Raw genomic sequence first — 22581 nt, forward strand, 5'->3', positions numbered from 1 at the left:
ACTGAGCCACTCAGGTGTCCCAAAGATAATCATGTTTAAGTGAGGTCATTGGGAGGGGCCCTAAGCCTAGATGACTGGTATCCATATAAAAAGGAGAAATCTGGACACAAATATAGACACACACAGGGAGAAAATGATGTGAAGAGGCAAAGGAATGGACAAGCCAAAGAGCGCAGCTAGCAACAAGATTCTTCTTTCTCAGCATCAGAGAGAACAACTCTGTGGCACCTCGTTTTCAGACTTCTGACCTCTGGACCCATAACACAACAAGTGTCTGTTGTTTAAATCACTCATTTTGAAGGACTTTGTTATGGCAACCTAGCAAATGAATAAAGGTCTCTGCACTGGAAAGCAGGGTGCTGCTGCAGCAAATACCTTAAAACATGGAAGCAGGGCACCCGGGTGGCTCAGTCAGTTAAGCATCCGACTTCAGCTCAGGTCATGATCTCACAGGTGGTGAATTCAAGCCCGGCATCAGGTCAGCTTGGGCTCTGCACTCTCTCTCCCTCTCTCTGTATCTGGTGGGATTCCCTCTCTCTCTCTGCCCCTCGCTCACTCGCACGCTCTCATAAAAAAATAATTATATATTTTAATGTGGAAGCAGCTTTGGATTTGGCAGAGGATGGCACCTGGTACGAAAAACCTGGACTGCCTTCTGAAGACGCTGTTGGTAGAAACATGGAAGTCCAAGGTACTTCTGGTGTCAGGTAACAGTGAGGAACATGGTACTAGAAACTGGAGAAGAAATGGTTTTTGTAATGAAGTGACAGAGAACGTGGCTAGACTGTGTTCTAGTGTGTCGTAAAAAGCAGAACTTAGAAAACAATGAACTGGAATGTTTAGCGGAAGAGATTTCTAAGCAGAGCGTTAAAGACCTGGCCCGACTTCTTGCTGCTAATAGTACAATTTGGGAGGACAGAGATACGCTGAAGAACCAATTGTTAAACAAATTTGGAAGACCCTCAATTTACCCATACTGCAAAAAATGCAAAAGCACGCTCTGGAGAGAACAAGGATGTGGCAGAACAGCAGAGATATTAGGTGTGGGACTAAATCCATCAACCGACTCAGCAGAAATGTTACCAGCTTGGACTGATGGGGACAGGGACGGGTTGAAATGAGGGAAAGTCGTTGGATGTCTGGGGTTCTACAGGCAGAAGAACAGGCTGATAGAGCTATCTAGATGTGCACACAGGTCAGAACGACCTTGAGGGCAGAACCACCTCCTTGGTCCCAGAGGGTGAAGCTACCTTTTCAATTCCAGAGGCGGGGCCACCATCCAGGATGAGAAGCAGGGCCACCACCCCAGTGGGCTCAGAAGACAGAGCATTTAGCCAAGGAGAATTATTCTCAGGCCTTAAAATCTAATGGAATTTGCCCTATTTTGGACTTGCTTAGGCCTCACAACTCCTTTTCCTGACTTCTCCCTTTTGGGATGGGAAGGTCTATCTTGTGCCTGTCTGATCACTGTACGTTGGAAGCTGAGAACTTGTCTGATTTCACATGTTCCCAAAGGGAGAGAAACGTTGCCTCGGGACAAAGCTACCCCAAGTCTCACACACATCTGATTTAGATGGTATTTAGAGGAGTCTTTCAAGTTGAGCTCCCTTGCTTGCTGGGTGAATTAAGCCTTCAGGGGGTTTGGGGCTGGGGGGAATGTACTTTGCATATGAAAAGAACACGGATTTGGTGAGGGGGAGCAAGAGGGCAAACTTATGGTTTGAATTGCGTCCGTTCAAAAAAGACGTATTGGATTCTTAGCCTCCAGTACCTCAGGATGTGAAGTTAATTAGCAATAGTTTCTTTATGGAAATAATCACGTGAAAATTAGATAACAAGAGTGAGACTTAAGCCAACGACTGGGATCCTTATGAGAACAGATTTGGGCACAGAACTGGTAGTATTGAGCCCTGGGGTGTTGGCAGAATAAACCTGCTCTTGCAAGGTTTTCTCTTCCACTTTTTCAGGGAGGGAAAGGGGCCCTACATCAGGAGTTGGCAGGTTTCCTGGGCAACAGTATCTGTCACAGCTCTGCCATTGTAGTTAGTGCAAAAGCCGCCAGACAACACACAAACGATTAGGCCTGGCAGTGTTCCAACAAAACTTGATTTATGGATGCTGAAATTTGAATTTCAAATAATTTTTTCAATTCGTGAAGTAGTTTTGATCTTTTTGCAGCCATTTAAAAACATAAAGACTTCTTGGCTTGCCAGCCATACAAATGCAGCCATACAAATACATACAGCCATAAAAATACATTAAAAAACATAAAGACTTCTTGGCTTGCCAGCCATACAAATACAGGCAGCGAGCTGCAGGTGACGGGTGAGCTGTAAGCTTCCAACATCCAAGCTACGTATTTCTAGAGCCTCTAGTGACGTCTGCCAGGAGTTTGCTAGGCCGAGTCCTCAGACTCCTGTCAGCTATCAATGCACGAATCATCAAGAGACAACTTTTTCTAGACCAATACTTGTTTACATAAGGGATCAGCGAGCACGTGAAATGGACGGCTTACTTCAGCAAGACAAATGTCACAGTTAATACTCTTCCTTGAGAATAGATTTCAGGGCTTCACGTCTGTCACTGCTTAAGGGCTAGTATGAATGACCAGGAGTAGCCACCCCACCTCGTCTCCTATTTCTTCATAAATTAAAAACTCTTCGGGGCACCTGGGTGGCTCAGTCCGTTAAGCATCCGACTTCGGCTCAGGTCATGATCTCACAGTCTGTGAGTTCGAGCCCCGCGTCAGGCTCTGTGCTGACGGCTCAGAGCCTGGAGCCTGTTTCAGATTCTGTGTCTCCCTCTCTCTCTGACCCTCCCCCGTTCATGCTCTGTCTCTCTCTGTCTCAAAAATAAATAAACGTTAAAAAATAAATAAATAAATAAAATAAATTAAAAACTCTTCTTTGGCAACAGTCCCTCAGTGTTCCCAAAATCTAATCATCAGGGGTTACGAGGTTCTTGGTGTCCACAAGGACACTATTTAATACTATGGTCTAACAGGTTTCCATACTGGAATGTAAACAGAATCTGATTTTCTTCTTGACTCAGGAAGAGAGAGACCAGACCGCGAGTGGGGGAGGGGCAGAAAGAGAGGGAGGCACAGAATCCAAAGTCGGCTCCAGGCTCCGAGCTGTCAGCACAGAGCCCGAAGTGGGGCTCAAACCACAAACCGTGAGATCATGACCTGAGCTGAAGTCGGACGCTTAACCGACTGAGCCACCAGGGCACCCAGGAAATTCACTCTCCTTGAGGCGCCCAGGTGGCTCAGTCGGTTAAACATCTGTCCGACTCTTGATTTCGGCTCAGGTCATCATCTCCTGGTTCGTTGGGTTCAAGCCCCAAGTCGGGGTCTGCACTGAGTGTGGAGCCTGCTTGGGATTCTGTCTTCCTGGCTCTCTACCCCTCCCCCACTCACAACCTCTCACTCTCTCAAGATAAATAAATATTGAAAAAAAGAAATAGGGCATCTGGGTGGCTCAGTCGGTTGAGTGTCTGACTTCGGCTCAGGTCATGATCTCTCGGTTCCTGAGTTCAAGCTCCATGTCAGGCTCTGCACTGGCACTGTGGAGACTCCCTGGGATTCTTGCTCTTTCCTCTCTTCTGCCCCTCCCCACTTGTGCTTCTGCTCTCTCTCAAAATGAATGAATAAACTTAAAAAAAAATTAACTCTTTTTAACTTTAGCAGAAAAAAAACACTTTTACTGGAGAGGAGGAAGCACACAGGCCAGCAAAGCAGGTGCAAAGAGAGACAGCACCCAGAGTTATTCTGGGAAACCAGGAGGGCAGGAGGAATTGATGGTCTCAATTCTGGGGCAAGAGTAAGTGAGTTCCCACACTTCCCTTCTGGTTCATGTGACGCTGAATCTGAGGCTCAAAATCTAGCAAAGACCCAGCAATGGCTGATGAACAGATGCCCGGAAAGACGCCAACCGGACAACGCGCACGAGAGGTGCTTCTGCAGAGAAAACTAGTTGTGCTCTTACCCGTGAACAGACCCCGCACTGCTAACATATAATCCACGTTCGTTCCAATGAGTTCTCTTATGCAGCAGCCGCGTAATAACTGCCAGACCCACTTACGTAGATCGGTGAGTGAGTCAACTCATTTAGGGAGCAGTATCTTTTCATTATTAAAACCAACATTATTTCTGTTATATTGCTAAGAAATGAAGAGACAATACTGATATTTAGCATTTAATATGGAGAATATCGGGGGGATGTTATTCCACAAGCTACCAAATATATGTCTAACAAGTTACGTTAAAAAATAAAATACCAAAAATTTTTAAAAATGCTATTCAGTGTTACTCAGGAAAGTCACACTAAATATCTCTCAACCCTCAGAATATGTTCCTTGCCATTTTCCTCCACCGCTTTATTTACATATCAAAATAAAAATCAACTTTATACTCCACCATGAAAAAATCTACCATTTATAATCGAGGTTTTCTTCAATCTAAAACATAGCTTCAAATCTGGACTGTGACTCTCCACATATAACATTTTCTATGGGACAATGCTTTTCCAATTTATTAAATTTAGAAGGTTTTAAATACGAATTCTCTGAATTTTATCTTCATAATGACACCACCGCATCTGATGTCACTGTTCCTCACTCCTTCAGTTCTTGTCTACAGAGACTTGTAGGCCTTACTTCTCAAAGCTTTTGCCCATTCTTCCAAATATGACCGTCTCTCTCGGACTCAATCGGCAGGAGTGTATTTTTAGGACTTCCCGCTTGGTGCATCCCGCCCATATTATCATTTAGTCTCCTGAGGATCAACTTCTATGAGAGAGTTTCTAACATCTACTTCACTTCAATTTCTCACTTGTGAGTTTTTCGATGTATACGAAGCCCTGAATTCCAACAGAAGGACTTCCCGCATTCGGAGCATTTCCACGGTTTCTCTCCTGTATGAACTCTCTGATGTTCACTGAGGGACGACTTCTGGGTGAAAGCCTTCCCACATTCACTACATTTAAAAGGTTTCTCTCCTGAATGAGTCTTCTGGTGTATCTGAAGTGAAGCCTTCCTAGGATAGGCTTTCTCACATTCGCTGCATTCGTAGGGCTTCTCTGTCGAGTGAGTCCTCTGGTGTATAATTAGCTGTGATTTCCCACAAAAGGCTCTCTCACAGAAACTACATTCATAGGGTCTCTCTCCTGTGTGTGTTCTCCTGTGTATAACGAGGTAGGATTTACTGCTGAAAGCCTTCCCGCACTCACTGCACCCGTAGGGCTTCTCCCCGGCATGTGCTCTCAGATGCGCAGTGAGCTGCTCCTTCCTACCGAAGGCTTTCCCGCATTCACCGCACTGATAAGGATTATTTCCCGTGTGGATTCCCTGGTGAACAACAAGTTGTGTCTTCATATTGAAGGCTTTCCCACAATCACCGCACTGGTAAGGTTTCTCGCCTGTGTGCATCCTGATGTGAACCAGGAGGTAGGACTTGCTCCTAAAGGCTTTCCCACATTCGCTGCACTTATGGGGCTTCACTCCCGTGTGAGTCCTCTGGTGTACAACAAACGGGGACTTCAGACTAAAGGCTTTCCCACACTCGCCACACTCATAAGGTTTCACTCCTGTGTGGCTTCTCTGGTGTAAAATGAGCTGTGATTTCCAGCTATAGGCTTTCCCACAATCACTGCAGCCGTAAGGTTTCCCTCCCGTGTGAATCTCCTGATGGACGATGAGCTGTGACCTGAAAGAGAAAACTTTCCCGCACTCGCTGCAGGAGTAGGGCTTCTCTCCCGTGTGGACCCTCTGGTGAGCATTGAGGTTTGACTTCGCACTGAACGCCCTTTCACATTTCGTGCATTCGTAAGGCCTCTCTCCCGTATGAATTCTCAGATGGACGATCAGCTGTGATTTACAACGAAAAGCTTTCCCACATTCGTTACACACGCAGTTTTTTTCTATACTGTGAGCTCTTTGATGCTTAAGAAAATATGATTCTTCGTATCCATGAAACTTATCAGGATTTTTTCTCAGGCAGTTTCTGGTTGAACCTGAGTTTTGCGTCAAACCTCTTCCATGTGTGTTATACTTATGGATTCTCTGTCTTGAAGAAACATGGGTTCTGCTCAGATTAAGTTTTCCAAATGCACTACAAGCATAAGTTCTCTCAACATTTTCAAGCTCATCTGGATTTTTCTGGTACCATTCTTTCCAATCTTCTAAGAAAAAAATACATATATATTTTTTTAATCATCACATGTAGCTGATATCAAATTAGTTTTAAAACTGCCACATAATGAGTCTTTTTTTGATAACAGACCTCAGACACTGGTTCGAAAGAAATACTGGCCAAGTGTACATGCCTTCTTTCTGAGCTGGGGAGCACGAGGAACGACGTCAAACCAAGCCCATTACGGAAATACGGGTGGCAAATTAGCAGTGATTAAAAATGGTTTTTTAAGTTTATTTGTTTTGAGAGAGAGAGAGAGAGAGAGAGAGAGAGAACATGAGCAGGTGAGCAGGGGAGGGGCAGAGAGAGGGAAAAGAATCCCAAGCAGGCTCTGCACTGTCAGTGCAGAGCCCAACGTGGGGCTCAAATTCATGAACCTCGAGATCACGACCTGAGCCAAAACCAAGGGTCAGACACTTAACCGACTGAGCCACCCAGGTGCCCCCAAAATGGCTTTTAAAACAGAGGCTTACAAAGCTTAGCCTGCACTTAGGAGCCAATGTCATTTACCTGATATCGAAATGTCATTATTACAGATGCTTATTACTCAAAAAGTGAACTGAGACAATACAGAGTAACTAGGGTATAATATTCAGACAGGTACAACGAGACACTAAAAGGCGAGTTAGCAGGGCTCCTGGGTGGTTGAGTGTCCAGCTTGGGCCCAGGTCATGATCTCACAGTTCATGAGTTGGAGCCCTGCGTCAGACTCTCTGCTGTCGGCGCAGAGCCCATTTCAGATCCTCTGTCCCCCTCTCTTCCTGCCCCTCCCCCACTCACACTCTCTCTTTCAAAAATAAATGTTTAGAAAAAGTGAAAATTAAAAAAAAATAGAAGATTGAGTTAGCCACACGAAAATAAAAGCAAGAGCATTTCAAACCGAAGGAAAAGCACATACAAAGTTCTTGAGAAGGGAACCTGCTTGCACAGTTAAGGAACAGAAAAAATGGGGCACCTGGCTGGCTCACTCAGTAGAGCATGAGACTCTTGATCTCAGGGTTGTGAGTTCAAGCCCCATGTTGCATGTGCCTTCTTTAAATAAAAATTAAAAAAAAAAAAAAAGAAATAGAAAGAGGTCAGGATAGTCAAAGCCCACTGAATGAATAGAGTGAGGCAGGAACCAAACAGGCAAGGCCATGACAAAAAGTTTTCATCTTACCAAGGGGTTTTAATTAGAGAACATCTTGATTCGTGTTCTGCTTTTAAGTATATGTATCTATGAGAGAGAGAGAGTGTGCGTGTGGGGGAGCGACAGAGAAAGAGGGAGACACGGAATCCAAAGAAGGCTCTGAGCTGTCAGCACAGAGCCTGATGTGGGGCTCGAACCCACGAACCGTGAGATCATGACCTGAGCCGAAATCAAGAGTTGGATGCTTAACCGACTCGCCCCTGTTTTTTTTTTTTTTTTTTTTTCCAGAAAACATGTTTTGAAACATTTTTTGGGGGAGAGAGCATGTGTGAGAGCGGGAGAAGGGCAGAGGGGAGAGGATGGGGGGAGGGGGGGAGAGAGGGAGAGAGGGAGGGAGGGAGAGAGGGCGAGAGGGCGAGAGAATCCTCCACATGACACAGGCCTCAATCTCATGACCCTGAGATCACGACCTGAGCTGAAATTACCAGTTGGACACTTAACTGACTGAGCTACCCAGGCCCCCCTTTCATGTCATGCTTTTAAAAGATGTTTGGCTGTGAAGTAAAAAATGAAGGGGGGGCGCCTGGGTGGCTCAGTCGGTTAAGCGTCCGACTTCAGCTCGGGTCACGATCTCGCGGTCCGTGAGTTCAAGCCCCGCGTCGGGCTCTGGGCTGATGATGGCCCAGAGCCTGGAGCCTGCTTCTGACTCTGTGTCTCCCTCTCTCTCTGCCCCTCCCCCGTTCATACTCTGTCTCTCTCTGTCTCAAAAATAAATAAACGTTAAAAAAAAAATTAAAAAAGAAAAAATGAAGAGAAGGGCTGACAGACCAACGAGAAAGCCGCCGCAGTAAGGCAGGAAGACGTTGATAGTGGCTCAGACTGAGCTCTGGAGCTGAGCAAATGTGCAACATACACGGAGACAGAACCAAGAAAACCTACCAAAGGACCAGATGAAGGAGAAGCTGAGAAGGGGACGCTTTACTAACGCCAGATTGTAGGCTTGAGAAACGGGGTGCTGCCCTTGCAGAGGGAAAACACTGAGAGACCCATGTTTGGAGGAAAAACGAAGGACTTTGTTTTGGATCTTACTACACTAACGATCCCAGTCAAATATCCAAATGGAGACAGTAAGCAGGCACACGGACCACAGGTCAGTGCTCAGTGAAGAGGGGGCTGATCTCCATGCTGTGATGGACAGGACCCCCCAGGGCAGGGGTACCAAAACAGCCCTGGAGCGGATGACACTGAAGGCCGCACAGCGATGAGGCCCAGTCACGCCATGGTGAGTGTGATGTCCACACAGGGCGCCTGGAAAGAAGTGGCAGGTGTGGGTCGAGCACTCATCGGGGTACAGCCTCATCATCCCACGACAGCTTCACACCGTGGAATCATCAGGAGCTCTCCTGCTTCCTGAGGACCTCCTGCTAAACCCTCTCTCCCTGTTCACGTGGAAACAATTTGGAGTATGGTTTGTACCTCAAAGCGGGCCCACTAAACTCAAGAATGGGGGGATGGGGTGATAATACCAAGACCAGTGGCTAGAAGAGAGGACTTCTCAGGCTTGAAGACACGTCCGGACAATTTTTGGTTGTTGTTACTGGCTTAACAGAATTAGTCAGGGAAAAAAAAAAAAACTAACCGGACACTTGTGAAGTTTTGAAGGGAACCTGAGCCTGATCTGATAACAGCCTATGATTTTTTTAGCCCTAAATACCCCCAAATCTGCACCAACAGACACGGGCCATTCTCCCCAAGCCTTATCTCACCAGGGGCTGCACAGCACAAAAAGAGAAGACTGAACAGGGAAATTACACCAATGCCAGGGCAAGAAGTCCTCCTTGAACTTTTTCCCAAGGAGGAGAGTGTGCGACAGACCAGTGATGACTGCCATCCCTCATCCACCCCTCTGGAAAGAGAAGCTTTTACCATAGCTTCCAGTTCCTTCCCCACTACTGCATGTGTCTAGAACAGACCGTCGATCTTTTCACCCCATCACTTCAGATCGTGAGGCCACAGCCACACCTGTCTGCTGATACCACACACATCTCAAGAAATTCTGGGCTTGGGACTGGACTCAGGTCCAGGACAAGAACATGTACCGCTCCCCGGAGAAGCGATGACCGTGTGTCGTGTTCACATTTGCACATTTAAAGGCGTCCGGGTGGCAAGAAGCGCAGTGTGATGAAAACCCAGAGGCAGGACCCTAGCACACACTGTTCACTCCACTCCCGACGGGACTGCCCTCCTCCCGAGCACCAGCCCTGACTGGGGAGGACAGGGCCCACGTGGGGCTCCACCAAGCTCCGCCCCCGCCCCCCGGCTAGTTCAGACACTGGCGTGTCAACTGTAAGAAAACATGCCGGCAGGCTTTGAGAAAAATTCTGGGGACTGATGAAAGGGATTTTCTGGAAAAAACCAGGGCTTATCCAGTGACTGTGTCTTCATGTGATGCCCGGCACGAAGGTACCCACCTGGGCAGAAGAAAAGTATAACATCTGAGGGTGAGAAAGGGACACACGTGGCACCTTGGTCCCTGACATCACCGAGCTTCTGCGCTGAGCCACTGTGGAGCTGCCATCCTGTGCCAGACAAGCGCCACTTGAAACTATAAATTCTTTAATGTTTACTCAGGTTGAATCTGGGATGTAAGATACTTGTGTATTTCTTCAAACTAGTGACAGGGACGTTTATGAAAATAGCTACAGCAGGAACAGCTAAAGAAAAGACTAGAGTTCTCAAATATGGCTAAGAATCTGAGCTGTCCACGCCTGGGAAAATACGGATCCTGTCTGGGTGACAACTGAGGACATAGGAGCTACGGAGACACCACCAAAGGTTCAACTACTAGCAAAAACAGAAGCAGAACCGATATTAGCAAAGGAGAAGGGAGACGGGGCACCCAAGGAGAGCCTGCAGAGCCGGGTCGTGGTAGCTCAAGTGCAACAGCAGCAGTAATCAAAGTGAGGAAGGCACAGGAGAAGCGTTCTTTCCCAGTTCTGCTGCTGAGAATGAGTGAGGAAGCCCGGCTCTCTTATGAGCATTTATAGCCAGGACGAGAGGGCGGGAGAAAGAGGACAAGGATGTCCACAGGATGCTACAACACGGGGGAAAGAAAGCTTAAATCCTCAGAGCGCAAGAGACTTTCAGTCGTTACAATATCGGCGGGAAAGAACAGGTAAATTTGGGAAACTCTGTACGACTCCGAAGGGAAGAGTAAGGAGCCAGGAAATGTAAGGTGACAAAATCACTTAATGACACAGGTGAGTCCGTGGTAGGTTTTGGAATCCTTTTAAGAAAAGTGCCCAAGAAAGCAACAGTTGTAGGTGACCAGTTTGAGAAAAGGAAGCGCTGAAATAACGCAACACAATGATGCTGAGCAAAGGACGAAAAGACTGAGGGCTTCATCTGTGGAAGGAAGAGAGGAAGTACACATAAGGAGAGCAGAGGGCACGAAGCCACACAAAAGGAGAGGAGAGAGGACTGTTCAGAGGCTGGGATGGCTGAGGCGGCCCTGGACCACGGGGGGAAGGAAACTAACCCAGAAAGCATCTGAGCAGAGCGCAGACAGGAAGGGTGTGCCTGCCCCTCAGAGCTAGAGACAAAAACCCACACGTGGACAGAGCGATGGTCCCTTCCTTTCCCGAGGAGCTGGCTTGTGGGCCCGTCCCGAGCGCCCCCCATGGTTCAAGGGCCTCAAAGGAAAGTTTCCGCACAACACGGCCTAAGTGCAAGCCGTGCTTCACACCCCCACCCACACCTTCCTGGTTCCCACTCACCCACCTGGACAGCTCTGACGGGAAACTTTGGCATTTATTATCCACGGCTCCTCTCCTTGCTCCAACTTGAAGATTAAATCAGGTTTGGTACCATGATACCCTGTTGATGGAAAATCACAGAGGATGTGGGCCGAGCTGCTAGGAACTCAGGGGTCTGGAACTACAAAGTGAAACTGCTCACTTGCACTTGGGGGGAAGATTACAATTAGGAGATGAGGGCCAAATAGGGACTAGGAGCCTTTGACCTCCAAAGCTCAAGTGCATAATCATTAAGTACTTTAGAGACCTCAGGGTAGATAAAGAAAAGAAAAAAGGATGGCAATTTATAATTCGTGATCGGAGTTCAACGAAGAAGCCGCACTTACCCACAGACACCAGGTGGCTATAGTTCTCCAGTATCACATCCCTGTACAGGTACTTCTGCGCAGAGTCCAGTAACTGCCACTCATCCCGGGTGAACTCCACAGATACATCCTTGAATGACAACAACCCCTGTAATAATATACATCCCATTCAATCGGACGCCACCGCATTAGGTGATGTGGACAGATGTACAGGAGCCGGAAAAGGAGAAATGTTCCTCCATAGACTGACTGCCTCCTGTGCCCAGTTCAGCACAGGCTTTTAGAATAAAAGCAAACCAAAACAAAAAAATGTTTGAGCTTCCATGTTCAAAATACTGTTTTTGATCCTGAAAATATCAGGATGAACACAACCAGCTTCCGCCTTCAAGAAGCTCTCAGTCTTGTAGAGGGAAATAAACATCTATACATGCATATGAAACAGGTGTTTCAAATCTTTGATAAAAAAAAATTATCCAGGATACATTTTGCCCAGGAATGGAGAGAACAATTCTAAACACATGGGAAGGGCTACCCTCCAAAGTAGCTGTCATCTTCACAGCTCCTCAACCCATCTTGAGTCTCAGAGGGCGTGAGAGCCTGGCACCATAAAAAAAATTAAATAAATAAATACATAAATACATAAATTAAAAAACAAGGGGCCCAGCAGCACGTGGGTGGCTCCATTGGTTAAGCATCCAACTTCAGCGGCTCAGGTCGTGATTTCACAGTTTGTGAGTTCGAGCCCCATGTCGTACTCTCTGCTGACCGCCCAGAGCCTGGATCCTGCTTCAGATTTGGTCTCCCTCTCTCTCTGCCCCTCCCCCATTCGTGCTCTGTCTCAAAAAAAAAAAAAATTAAAAATTTTTTGGATTAAAAAAAGAAGGGATCCATTACTGAGGCCAAGCAGGGTTCCCTCCAGCAGACTCTGGGCCTGGAGCTCGTGTTGCAGAGCTGAAGACGATGGAGAGCCACTGTGGGTGGGGGTGGGCTGGCAGTTCTGTGTGAGCCGTAAGCGCGAACTACCCAGTAGGCTCGTAATAAATCCTTTCATGGGACCAAAAAAGTACTGATCGTTCAACAAGCATTTATGAGTCACCGACAGTGCCAGGATTGTCCCAGGTGCTGGGGGCTCAGCAATGCACATTGGGTTTCTGTTCCTTCAGGGGGAGGTGACAGTAAACCTGTAACTACCCACCAAGCAGGTGGGGACGGCGCTCTGCCAAGACTCAAGCAGGGTAAGGGGACAGAGTTCAGGAAGCAGGCATAGGAAGATGGAGTGATCAGGGAGCCCTCCAGTGAGGCAACATTTGGCAGAAACCCAAGCGATGTAGGAAGGAATGTCAAGATTTCTGCAGGAAGAGCCCTCCAGGCTACATGAAAACTAAGACACAGTCCTGCATGGCTCAAAGGGAATGGGAAGGTCTTGGGGTTCCATTCCAAGAGAGGAGGGGCCGTCAGAAGGCCTCAGACAAGAGCAGAGTGGTCTGACTCACACCTGACAGCATTCTTCCTGCCACGGAGGAGGGAGGGTCCTGGATCTGGGAGCCATGAAGGTGGCTGGTGCCAGAGTGAGAGCACTGGAGTAATAAGCAGTGGTTGGGTTCTGGGCATCAAGTGAGAACAGAGCCAGATGACATCCTGGTGGGTATGACATGGCCAACAGAGAAGGGTGCTGAGGAGGACGGCAAGGACGCGGCCCTTTAACAAGGCGAGGATGCCTGAGGGAGAAGAAATGAGGGGAACGAGAGGCTGGAGAAGCAGCCGGACACAATTCCCTGAAGCAGGCCACTGGGGGAAGGGAGGGAAGGAAGAGGCAGTGTGGATGTCCACTGAGCCCAGTCAGAAGGAACTGGTCTGTGTTCAGGGATTTCAGTAAAGCAGGAATCTGGTACATTGCACTCTGGGAATTCCTGAAGATGAGGATTCTGGAGCACTCTGCAAAGGCAGTGAAGTGACACCCAAAGATTCCTGAACTTGATCCCCCTTGACAGGATCCCAACCCAACAGCGCTGCCTGCAGGAAGACCCTGCAGTGGGAAGAGACAGTGAATTCTGGGGGAACTTGCAGAGGTGAGCGACAGAGAATCGCTTCACAACATGGAAATACAGGGCGGGGCCCGTCTCAGGCTCCAAGCAACCGTGTTGGTGCTGGGCACGGACCACCTGACAACAGGAGCTTCTCTGGCCTCAGCACTGATCTTCCCAACCCAGGAGGAGCCTCCACAGGAAGTGGGAGTAAAGAGATGAGCCCTCCCATCTCTCCTCCGCAGCCTAAGTCCGGCGAGGAGAGGAGGCGGGAATAGAGCATAGACTGGACTCTCCAATATCTGAAAGTGACCAGAGAATCATGAATGCTCGCCGACACAACCGCCGGAGCCAAGGACAGGGAGAGTTGACAGGCATATCTGAGGTTGTGATGGAGAAAAATGAGGCCGCGACTTCCTGCATCCAGATCAAGCCCAGGCCACTCATCAAGCCAGCAACTTTATGGCGGAGGAGAAACCAAAGCAACGCACACCAATGTGACTGTGTAAAAGCTACAGCAGGGGCACAAGAGTGAACAGGGACCAAATGGCTGAGTGTGGGCACAGGATGGAAGAAAAAAGGTGCAGAGCAGAGAGTGGAGGCAAGCCACGAGGCTTATTTTAAGCTTTTTACTATATTTTGAGCTTGATGAGAATAAAAATAAAATACAAAGAAACTATTTTAAAAAGCTTTTATTGGCCAAGCCTGGTCAAGAAACGCAGGAATTAAAAAAAAGAAAACTATTATGACCAGGACAGAGTCCATAACTCTGAGACTGTTAAATTCATGAGATTATTATACAGAGGCAATTCTACCATAATGTGACAGGTATGCTGCAAAAAATCATCACTATGCAAAGTCACACAGCAAACTCACGGGGATTATGGGGAGAATGGGGTTGGGGCACAACACCTTTGTCAGCAACACATAAAAATGAACACCAGGAACCTACCAAAAACAGAAGTTTTATGAAATATATAAAATATATAAAATGACAACATTTATGAAATATATAAAAATATTTCTTTTATTTAAGAAATATATAAAATGACAATATAGCACTTCACTTTGCAAGACCTGGTGTTTGGATGTCAGAGGGGCTGCAGCTGATCATAAAATAGTGGAAAGAGGCCTGTCTGAAGTCAGACAGAAAGTTCACGCTGTTCCCTACGGTACCAACTGTGCTGAATTCACATTTCTAAAGCAAACATGGTGGCAGACCTAACTATATTTACAAATTTGTTCCAATAAATTTGAAAACTTAAGAAGCAAAAATCCTCTAAGAAAGTAAAAGTAATCTGTAAAAAACGTGGATTTAAGTAATTGTTTTAAAAAAGTAAAAGTAACCAAAATTGGCCCAGAAATAATTTAAAAAGCAAGCTTGACTAATCAATGGTCACAAAATAAGTAGTGGGACGCTGGCTGGCTCAGTCAGAAGAGCATGCGACTCTTGATCTGAGGGTTAGGAGTTCGAGCCCCATGTTGGGTACAGAGGTTACATTAAAATCTTTAAAAAAAAAAATTAAAATTAAAAACTAAATAAATAAGTAGCAATCAAAGGCATACCCTCTTGGGGCACCTGGGTGGCTCAGTTGGTTAAGTGTCCGGCTTCAGCCCAGGTCATGATCTCATGGTTTGTGGGTTCGAGCCCTGCATTGGGGTCTGTGCTGACAGCTCAGAGCCTAAAGCCTGCTTCGGATTCTCTGTCTCCCTCTCTCTCTGTCCTTCCCCTGCTCGCATTCTGTCTCTCTCAAAAAATAAAAAATAAAACACACTAAAAAAAATAAAACCAAAAAAAAACCCCAAAAAACCCCACAAAGGTATACCCTCTCCAGAAAGGCAATGGACCCACACTACATTTAAGTAAGTTCTACCAACATGGAAAGAACATAAAATTCCCAAAATGTCTAACTGATGTTGAGCCAGGAAACCATGGGATGCCCACACAGTATATCACACAAACTTACACAAAACCCCACAGACAAAACCAGGCAAGTACAGCACAGACTGTAGTGTTAACTCATTTATTATTAACTCTGATCAAAATATCTGGATAAAAATCCTAGTAAAGTAACAAGGCCTGTACACACACACATAGCACTAGGACGAGGAAATTTATCCAAAAAATTAAGGGACAATCCAAAATTAACAAAAACCCCACAAAAATCTATCTGTGAAGTCACACTAGTATATTCATGGAGAACAGCCAACCAATCATTTTAATAGATGAAACAAAGTAATATAGTAGAATCCAACACTTAAAATTCAGAATTCAGCTAAAAGTAGATAGGAATTTTACTCCTTGACACATAACCCCAGACACTTAGAATTCCAATTACATTAAGTTTAAAAAAAAAAAAAAAGGCAAGCTTTACGGTGTAACAGAAAAAAAAGAAGTGGCCCCTGGGGGGTGGGGCAGTGGTGATAGGAAACACAACGGAACCTGCTAGGGGGTCGGAAATCTTTATTTTGATTTTGATTTGTCTTCAGTGTATGCTTCAGTCTTGTGATTTGTAAAAGTATCTGGTCATTCAAATGTTCAAAACATATTTCTCACATGTATTTGGTCTTCATCCAAGGGTTCCTGGCTCACAGCTCCTAAAACCCTTGGAAATTCCCTGATAAGTGTGATTAAGGTATCTTTTGTTATGTTAATGCGGCAACTTTAGGAAACCCTTAGGTAACCTACAGATGGGCAGCTGGTTGATGGGAGAGTGCCCCCCCACTTCTGCCCAGTCTCCAAGGAGGGGAGGGGGGCTAGAGGTTGAATCAATCACCAGCAGTCAATGATTTAATCAATCACACCAATGCAGCGAAGCCTCCCTAAAAACCAAAAGGCCTGGATTCGGAGAGCTTCCAGATTGAAGACGTGGAGAGGGGAGACTGGCGCACCTGGGAGGGCGCGGAGGCTCCAAGCCCTTTCCCCATGTGCGCTTCTAACTCTGGCTGTTGATTTGGTGTTCTTTACCATATCCTTTAATAGACGGGTGAATGTAAATTAAGTGTTTCCCTGAGTTCTGTGAGCTATTCCAGCAAATTAACTGAACCTAAGGAGCAAGTCTTTGAAACTTCCCATCTGTAACCCTGGTAACAACAGCCTGGGCCTTGAAACCTGTGGCTGAGCTTGGGGGAAGAAGGGCAGTCTGGTGGGACTGAGCCCTCAGCTTGTGAAATCTAGTGCCATCTCTGGGCAGACAGTGCTGGAATTAAGTTGAATTCTCAGACAACCTGCTGGTGTCCAAGAGTTGCTTGCTGTTGTATGTAGGGGAACTGCACCCCCACCCCTCTCGTTGGAATTGGGTCCAGAAACCTAAAAGAATATAAATAGTCTATTTAAGATTTATGCATTTTACTATCATTAAGTTAGAACTCAATTAAAGAAAAAAAAAGTCAGAAGTCACACAGGGATAAATATGTATAAAACCATTACAGACACAACTATAAATATATTTTTTAATGGAAAAAAACAGAAATAATGTTATATAGAGTGAAACCCATTTAAATAATAACCCACACAAATAAACCAAATGTTTTAAGGATATAAACAGCTATACACAAAGGTATGTACAAAGATCTAGAAGAATATACGCCAAATTGATTACCTCTAAGGAGAGAAAGGGGAAGTAGGATGGGAAGATGATTATAAGAAACTGAATTGTGCTTTTTTTTTTTTAATTTTTAAAAATACGTTTACTTATTTTTGAGAGAGAGGGAAAGAGCGCGTGCGAGAATGCAGAGAGAGCAGGAGACACAGAATCTGAAGCAGGGTCCAGGCTCTGAGCTGTCAGCACAGAGTCTGATGCAGGGCTCAAACCCACGGACCGCGAGATCATGACCTGAGCCGAAGTCGGACACTCAACCGACTGAGCCACCCAGGCGCCCTGTGACTGCACTGTGTTTTAAGAGAATGTAGAAGTACCAAATTTGTCACCAAAAACTAATGATAGGAACATCCATACACGTGCAGAGTTGTTCACTGTTTCAAAGTCTGCAAGAGCAACACGCTCAACAACCTAAATTTCCATCAATAAGAGAATAGCTAAATGAGAATATGGTACGTCCATTCCATAGTGACGTTTTTTCAAATTGGAATATAATTATACACAGTATGATGCAATTCATATAGAAACAAAACTTTTCAAATGTTGAATTAAGCACACCTGACATTCCACCCCATCACCCATAAAAATCATAATTTTAATCAATTATTCTTAAAAATTTAAACATACTTGTCTCTCAAAAGAATAAAGAAACACAACAATCTATATGTATTGCCATAAAGAATTCTAAAACAAATGTAGGGGAAATGGCAAACTGCACCATTTACAGAAGAGAAGAAAAACATAAAACCACGTTTCCAGTAGAAAAGGTCTGGGGGCACCTGGGTGGCTCAGTCAGTTGAGTGTCCAACTTCGGCTCAGGTCATGATCTCATGCTTCGGGAGTTCGAGCCCCAATTCGGGCTCACTGCTGTCTTTGGATCCTCTGTCTCCCTCTCTGCACCTCCCCTACTCATGCGTTCTCTCTCTCTCTCTCTCAAAAATAAAAAAAGCATTTAAAAAAAAAAAAAAGGAAAGGGAAGGGAAGGGAAGGGAAGGGAAAGTCTGGATGGGAAGCCCCCAATCTGACTACCCTTTATAAAGCTTTTTAAATTTTATTTTAGGTAGGCTCCACACCACTATGGGGCCTGACTCAACCCTGAGATCGGGCACCCGCTACTGACTACCACTTGACAGAAGAGGAAGCCAAAGGGGGTTTGGCTGTGTCTTACAATCCCACTTTCTAAAAGGATGCAATCAAAAATTGTTTAATATGAAAGAGGAAAAGCAATACTTTTAAGCTAGAATACATGTGTCAATAAAATAACAGGGAAGGGAAAGAAAGGAGAAAGAAGAAAAGAAAGAGGGAGGAGGGAAAGAAAGAAGGAAGAGAGGACTGGGGAAAAAAGATGAGGTGTGTAGGCAAGAGCTGGCTTTCAGAGGTGAAGTGATGCCACGAACTGGAACAAAGAGGGAGGGAGGAAAATGAGTGTGCGTGTGTACACATGCGTATACACACAGACGAGGAAGAAAAGAGAAAATGACAGACTGAATATGGCAAATAGTTGACAATTCTGGGGCAAGGGTTTTTTTTTTTTTTTTATATACAATACTGTACAGGAGTTTTTAATACTATTCTTGCAACTTCTCTACAGTTTGAAAATAATAACATCACATAAGGTAACATGAAATCTCCTAGGACTTTCCATCATGATCCTTCCCCTCACTTAAAGGGCCCTACACAATCTGGCCCCGGCTGATGCACCAACCCGATCCACTCCAGCCCGGGCTTGCTTTCCACCAGAGGCACCTGCCACTTGCTTGGAACGCAACCCCAGGCTGCAATGCTTCCTCCCCTGCTACACCCACTGTCCTATGATCATGAAGTTATCACTCAGATTCTATTTATACGCTGCCTCGAGAGGAAGCCAATCTAAAGTAGCCACCCAGCCGCTCTCTTTCACACGCATGATATTCACAGCTGGTTTTGTCTGTTTATGATGCTCCTCTGGAATGTTTGACCATCTCCCACACCCTGCATGGGATCACGGACCCTGACAATCTTGTTCACCCCTACATGCCCTAGAAAATTACCTGGCGTAATAGTCAATAAATGTTTGTTAAGTCAAAACGTGCACTCAAGGGGCGCCTGGGTGGCTCAGTTGGTTGGGCGGCCGACTTCGGCTCAGGTCATGATCTCGCGGTCCGTGGGTTCGAGCCCCGCGTCGGGCTCTGTGCTGACAGCTCGGAGCCTGGAGCCTGTTTCCGATTCTGTGTCTCCCTCTCTCTGACCCTCCCCCGTTCACGTTCTGTCTCTCTCTGTCTCAAAAATAAATAAACATTAAAAAAATTAAAAACAAAAAAAAAAACGTGCACTCAAAACAGGCAAGTACTGTTCACGTTAAAATGTAAGGGGCAATAAGAGCACAAACTCTGAAAACACTGCTTTGTTTGAGTCCCTGCCCTGCAACCCTGGTCCCCTTATATCCTTTACCAGTTTGGTACCATGGACAGGTTTCCCAGTTTCCTTACCTGTAGAATGGAGACACACCTGCCTCACAGCGTCACAAGTCTTTCATGATTTCATACAAAGTACCTACCCAACTGTGGTACCTACTACTATTCAATAGTTTTAGAGCCTTCATTTAAAAAAATAAAGAGTCTTAATTTACTCTTGTTTACTTACTTATTCTTTATAAAGTATGAGTCCGTTCACTTATTTTACCTTTTTTTAGTTGCTATTGTAAACATGTTTTCTCTTACTGTATTTTCTATATGGTTATGGTTTTGTTTGTTTGTTTTTGTAAGAAAGAACAAGAGAGCGTGCACATGACCAAGCAAGGGAGAGGGACGGGGGAGAAAGAATCTCAAGCAGGATCCATGCTCAATGCAGACCTGACTAGATCCCACAAACCCAGGAATGACCTGGGCCGAAATCAAGAATTGGACACTCCACCGACTGAGCCACCCGGGCGCTCCTATATAGTTACTGAGAATAAAAATATCCTAGGGGCGCCCGGGTGGCTCAGTCAGTTGAGCACCTGACTTTGGCTCAGGTTATAATCTCGCGGTTCATAGGTTTGAGCCCCACGCCCGGTTCCGTGCTGGCAGCTCAAAAGCCCGGAACCTGCTTCAGATTCTGTGTCAACCTCTCTCTCTGCCCCTCCCCCGCTTGGGCTCTGTCTCTCTGTCTCTCAAAAATAAATAAACGTTTAAAAAAAAGAAGGATAAAAATATCCTGGGGATCCTGGGGCACCTGGCTGGCTTAGTCTTGATCTAAGAGTTGTGAGTTTGAGCCCTACATTGGGTGTAGACAGTACTTAAAAAAATAATAATAATAAATAAAGTAAAATATCCTTACTTTTAAGGTCAAGTGTATCACTCAGGCCACCTCAGTGAACTCCCTTCTTACTGGCACCCAAACTCTTGTCACACACGAAGTGTCACACCACCTGAGAAAGGTCTCTGCTGTCAGTAATTTGCCTTACGCTCCACTGTCCACGATCTTATGTGATTCACTTTACAACACTCCCACTACCTCTCAGGAAGTGACCATTCCAACGTTCTCTCTGGTAGGGAAAAACTGCTTAGGATTTATAAATATCCAAGTCCAAAAGATACCATTTGTCTCATGAAATACTGCTCTGAAGTATTCCATTTCACGGCTTTTATGAAGATCTCTTTTCTCAAATTCACAGGGAAACAGCCACTCTCCCAAACTTCCACCTCTCTTGCTCCCTGGCCCTTCTGCACTACAGTCCTTCCTGGTCTTTGCCACAAACGCTCCATTTGGCCCTTTGCAGGGCGCTGTGACATCATATCCTGAGCTCCGACTAACATAGGGACCTTTAATCCGGACATTTCCAATTGAGAACTCCCGCTCGAGCTAAGATTCAACTGTAGGCACCACACGTTCAACACCTACAAAGCTACACTCTTTTCCTGGATGTCGCTTATAACGTTCCCAAGACTGGAAGCATCACCACCCTGTCAAGAGGTCAGAAGTTCAGCAATCACTGTCAAGTCCCCTCTCGCTCCCTCCATCAATCACTTGGCTAGTCACCAGCCAGATCCACTGGCCCTCCCCAGCTCCAAAACTGCTCCCTCCTGCTCCCTTAACAAGGACCCTCATTTCCCCCAAAGTTCAGGGTCTGCAGCTGGCAATAAAGCATAACTTTCAAATGAGAGGACACCGGACACAAAATGCCAGAAAACAGGGAACGTTTCTAGAGACCAGAGAGACACGGGGAGAAGGGGGCGGGGAGGGGTGAAGCGCGGGAACACGCGAGTTCGGGCCCCGGTTGTGACCATAAGATGAACGTGCCCATCCTCAGTGCCGAGTCACCTTTTTAAAAACGAGAAAGTCCCTACTTACCCAACACGAAGCTGTCCGGAACCCGGCGGCCATCCCGTGCTGTTTCGTGCAGACTGCGGAGCAGAGAACCGAACCGTGAAGGTCTCCCTGCTGGTCTCACCCGCGCCCACCCAGGACGGACCTCCCGCCCCACAGAAGGTGGGTCCGCGGGCACCCGTCACCTACCCGTCCGAGGCCTCGGGCCCCGGGCAGAAGAAGTCGGAGAGGAGTTTGTGCGGTGACGCGGCCCTGACACGGGAACCCCCGAGGCCGGCCTGGCTCCGACCACGCCCCAGACCGACCGTAGGGCTTAGCTGGCCAAGCTCCCGGTCTGCACAGGACGTGCCGGCCAGGGCTAAGTCTGTGCTTCCGCGGGTCCGGGGCCCCGGGAACTCGCAACTCCCGGGCCCGCTCCGGTCCACCAACACCGAGCCGGAAACAGCCCTGCAGGAGAGTACCCGACTACAGCTGCGGGTGCGGCGCAGCGGAAGTACGTCATGCGTCGATGCACCTGAAGGAACGGCCCCGAAGAAAACTACATCTCCCAGAATCCTCTGCGGAGGGTCCCTGTTCACTGGCCCGGCCTCCAGCAGAAGGCGGCTGTGCCCAGCGGACCAAGCCTGGTGGGTTAGTGTCGGTCCCCTCTGCGTTCCGGCCTCAGTGCGGGGACCGACTGGCTGAGGTCTGCTTTCAAACAAGACAGGGTTCAGATCCCAACGCGTAGCAGAGAAGGACACTTTGTAAGGCCACCAGCTGCCGTTCCCAGCGTTATAAAACAAGTCTTGAATAGCAGCGCACTGAATAACACAGTAACTCCATACAAGAGAAACTACAGTAGGTGAAAAGAAATAGAAGGGCACCAAGAATAGACACGAATAGGCTCCTGGTCCAAGATCAAACAATTATCTCATACCAATACAATAAAACTATAATGGGGCTCCTGGCTGGCTCCTGGTGGAGCAGGCGACTCTTGATTTCGGGGTTGTGAGTGCGAGCCCCACGTTGGGTATAGAGATCACTAACAAAAAAAAAAAAAAAAAATTTAAACCCCCCAAAACTATGAATAGCATATTTTTAAGTTTATTTTACTTATTTTGAGAAAGAGAGCATGGGAAGGGCAGAGAGAGGGGGAGAGAGAATCCCGAGTCCGATGCAAGGCTCAAACTCACAAACTGAACTCATGACCTGAGCTGAAATGCAGAGTCCATAGCCTAACCGACTGAGCC

General features: G+C 46.5%; 1 protein-coding gene and 1 long non-coding RNA gene across 3 annotated transcripts; both read right to left on the minus strand.

The window, feature by feature from the left end:
* Positions 1 to 4050: 4050 nt before the first annotated feature.
* On the minus strand, positions 4051 to 21811 carry LOC122203086 (zinc finger protein 26). 2 transcript variants are annotated; one of them, XM_042909668.1, is made up of 5 exons: positions 21542 to 21811; positions 21377 to 21429; positions 11461 to 11587; positions 11100 to 11195; positions 4051 to 6176 (listed from the first exon to the last, which is right to left on the minus strand). In XM_042909668.1, the coding sequence occupies exons 2-5, from the start codon at positions 21407 to 21409 to the stop codon at positions 4828 to 4830; spliced, it is 1605 nt and encodes a 534-aa protein (XP_042765602.1). In that variant the 5' UTR covers positions 21410 to 21429; positions 21542 to 21811; the 3' UTR covers positions 4051 to 4827. The 2 variants fall into 2 exon arrangements, with proteins under 2 accessions (XP_042765602.1, XP_042765601.1); XM_042909667.1 differs by having other exon boundaries at positions 4051 to 6179.
* Positions 15472 to 21370, minus strand: LOC122203088. Its single transcript, XR_006195076.1, has 2 exons — positions 20363 to 21370; positions 15472 to 16773 (listed from the first exon to the last, which is right to left on the minus strand). It is a non-coding gene; the product is annotated as an uncharacterized LOC122203088 (long non-coding RNA).
* Positions 21812 to 22581: the final 770 nt, after the last annotated feature.

This window comes from Panthera leo, chromosome D3 (assembly GCF_018350215.1).
Source record: "Panthera leo isolate Ple1 chromosome D3, P.leo_Ple1_pat1.1, whole genome shotgun sequence".
Lineage (NCBI taxonomy): Eukaryota > Metazoa > Chordata > Mammalia > Carnivora > Felidae > Panthera > Panthera leo.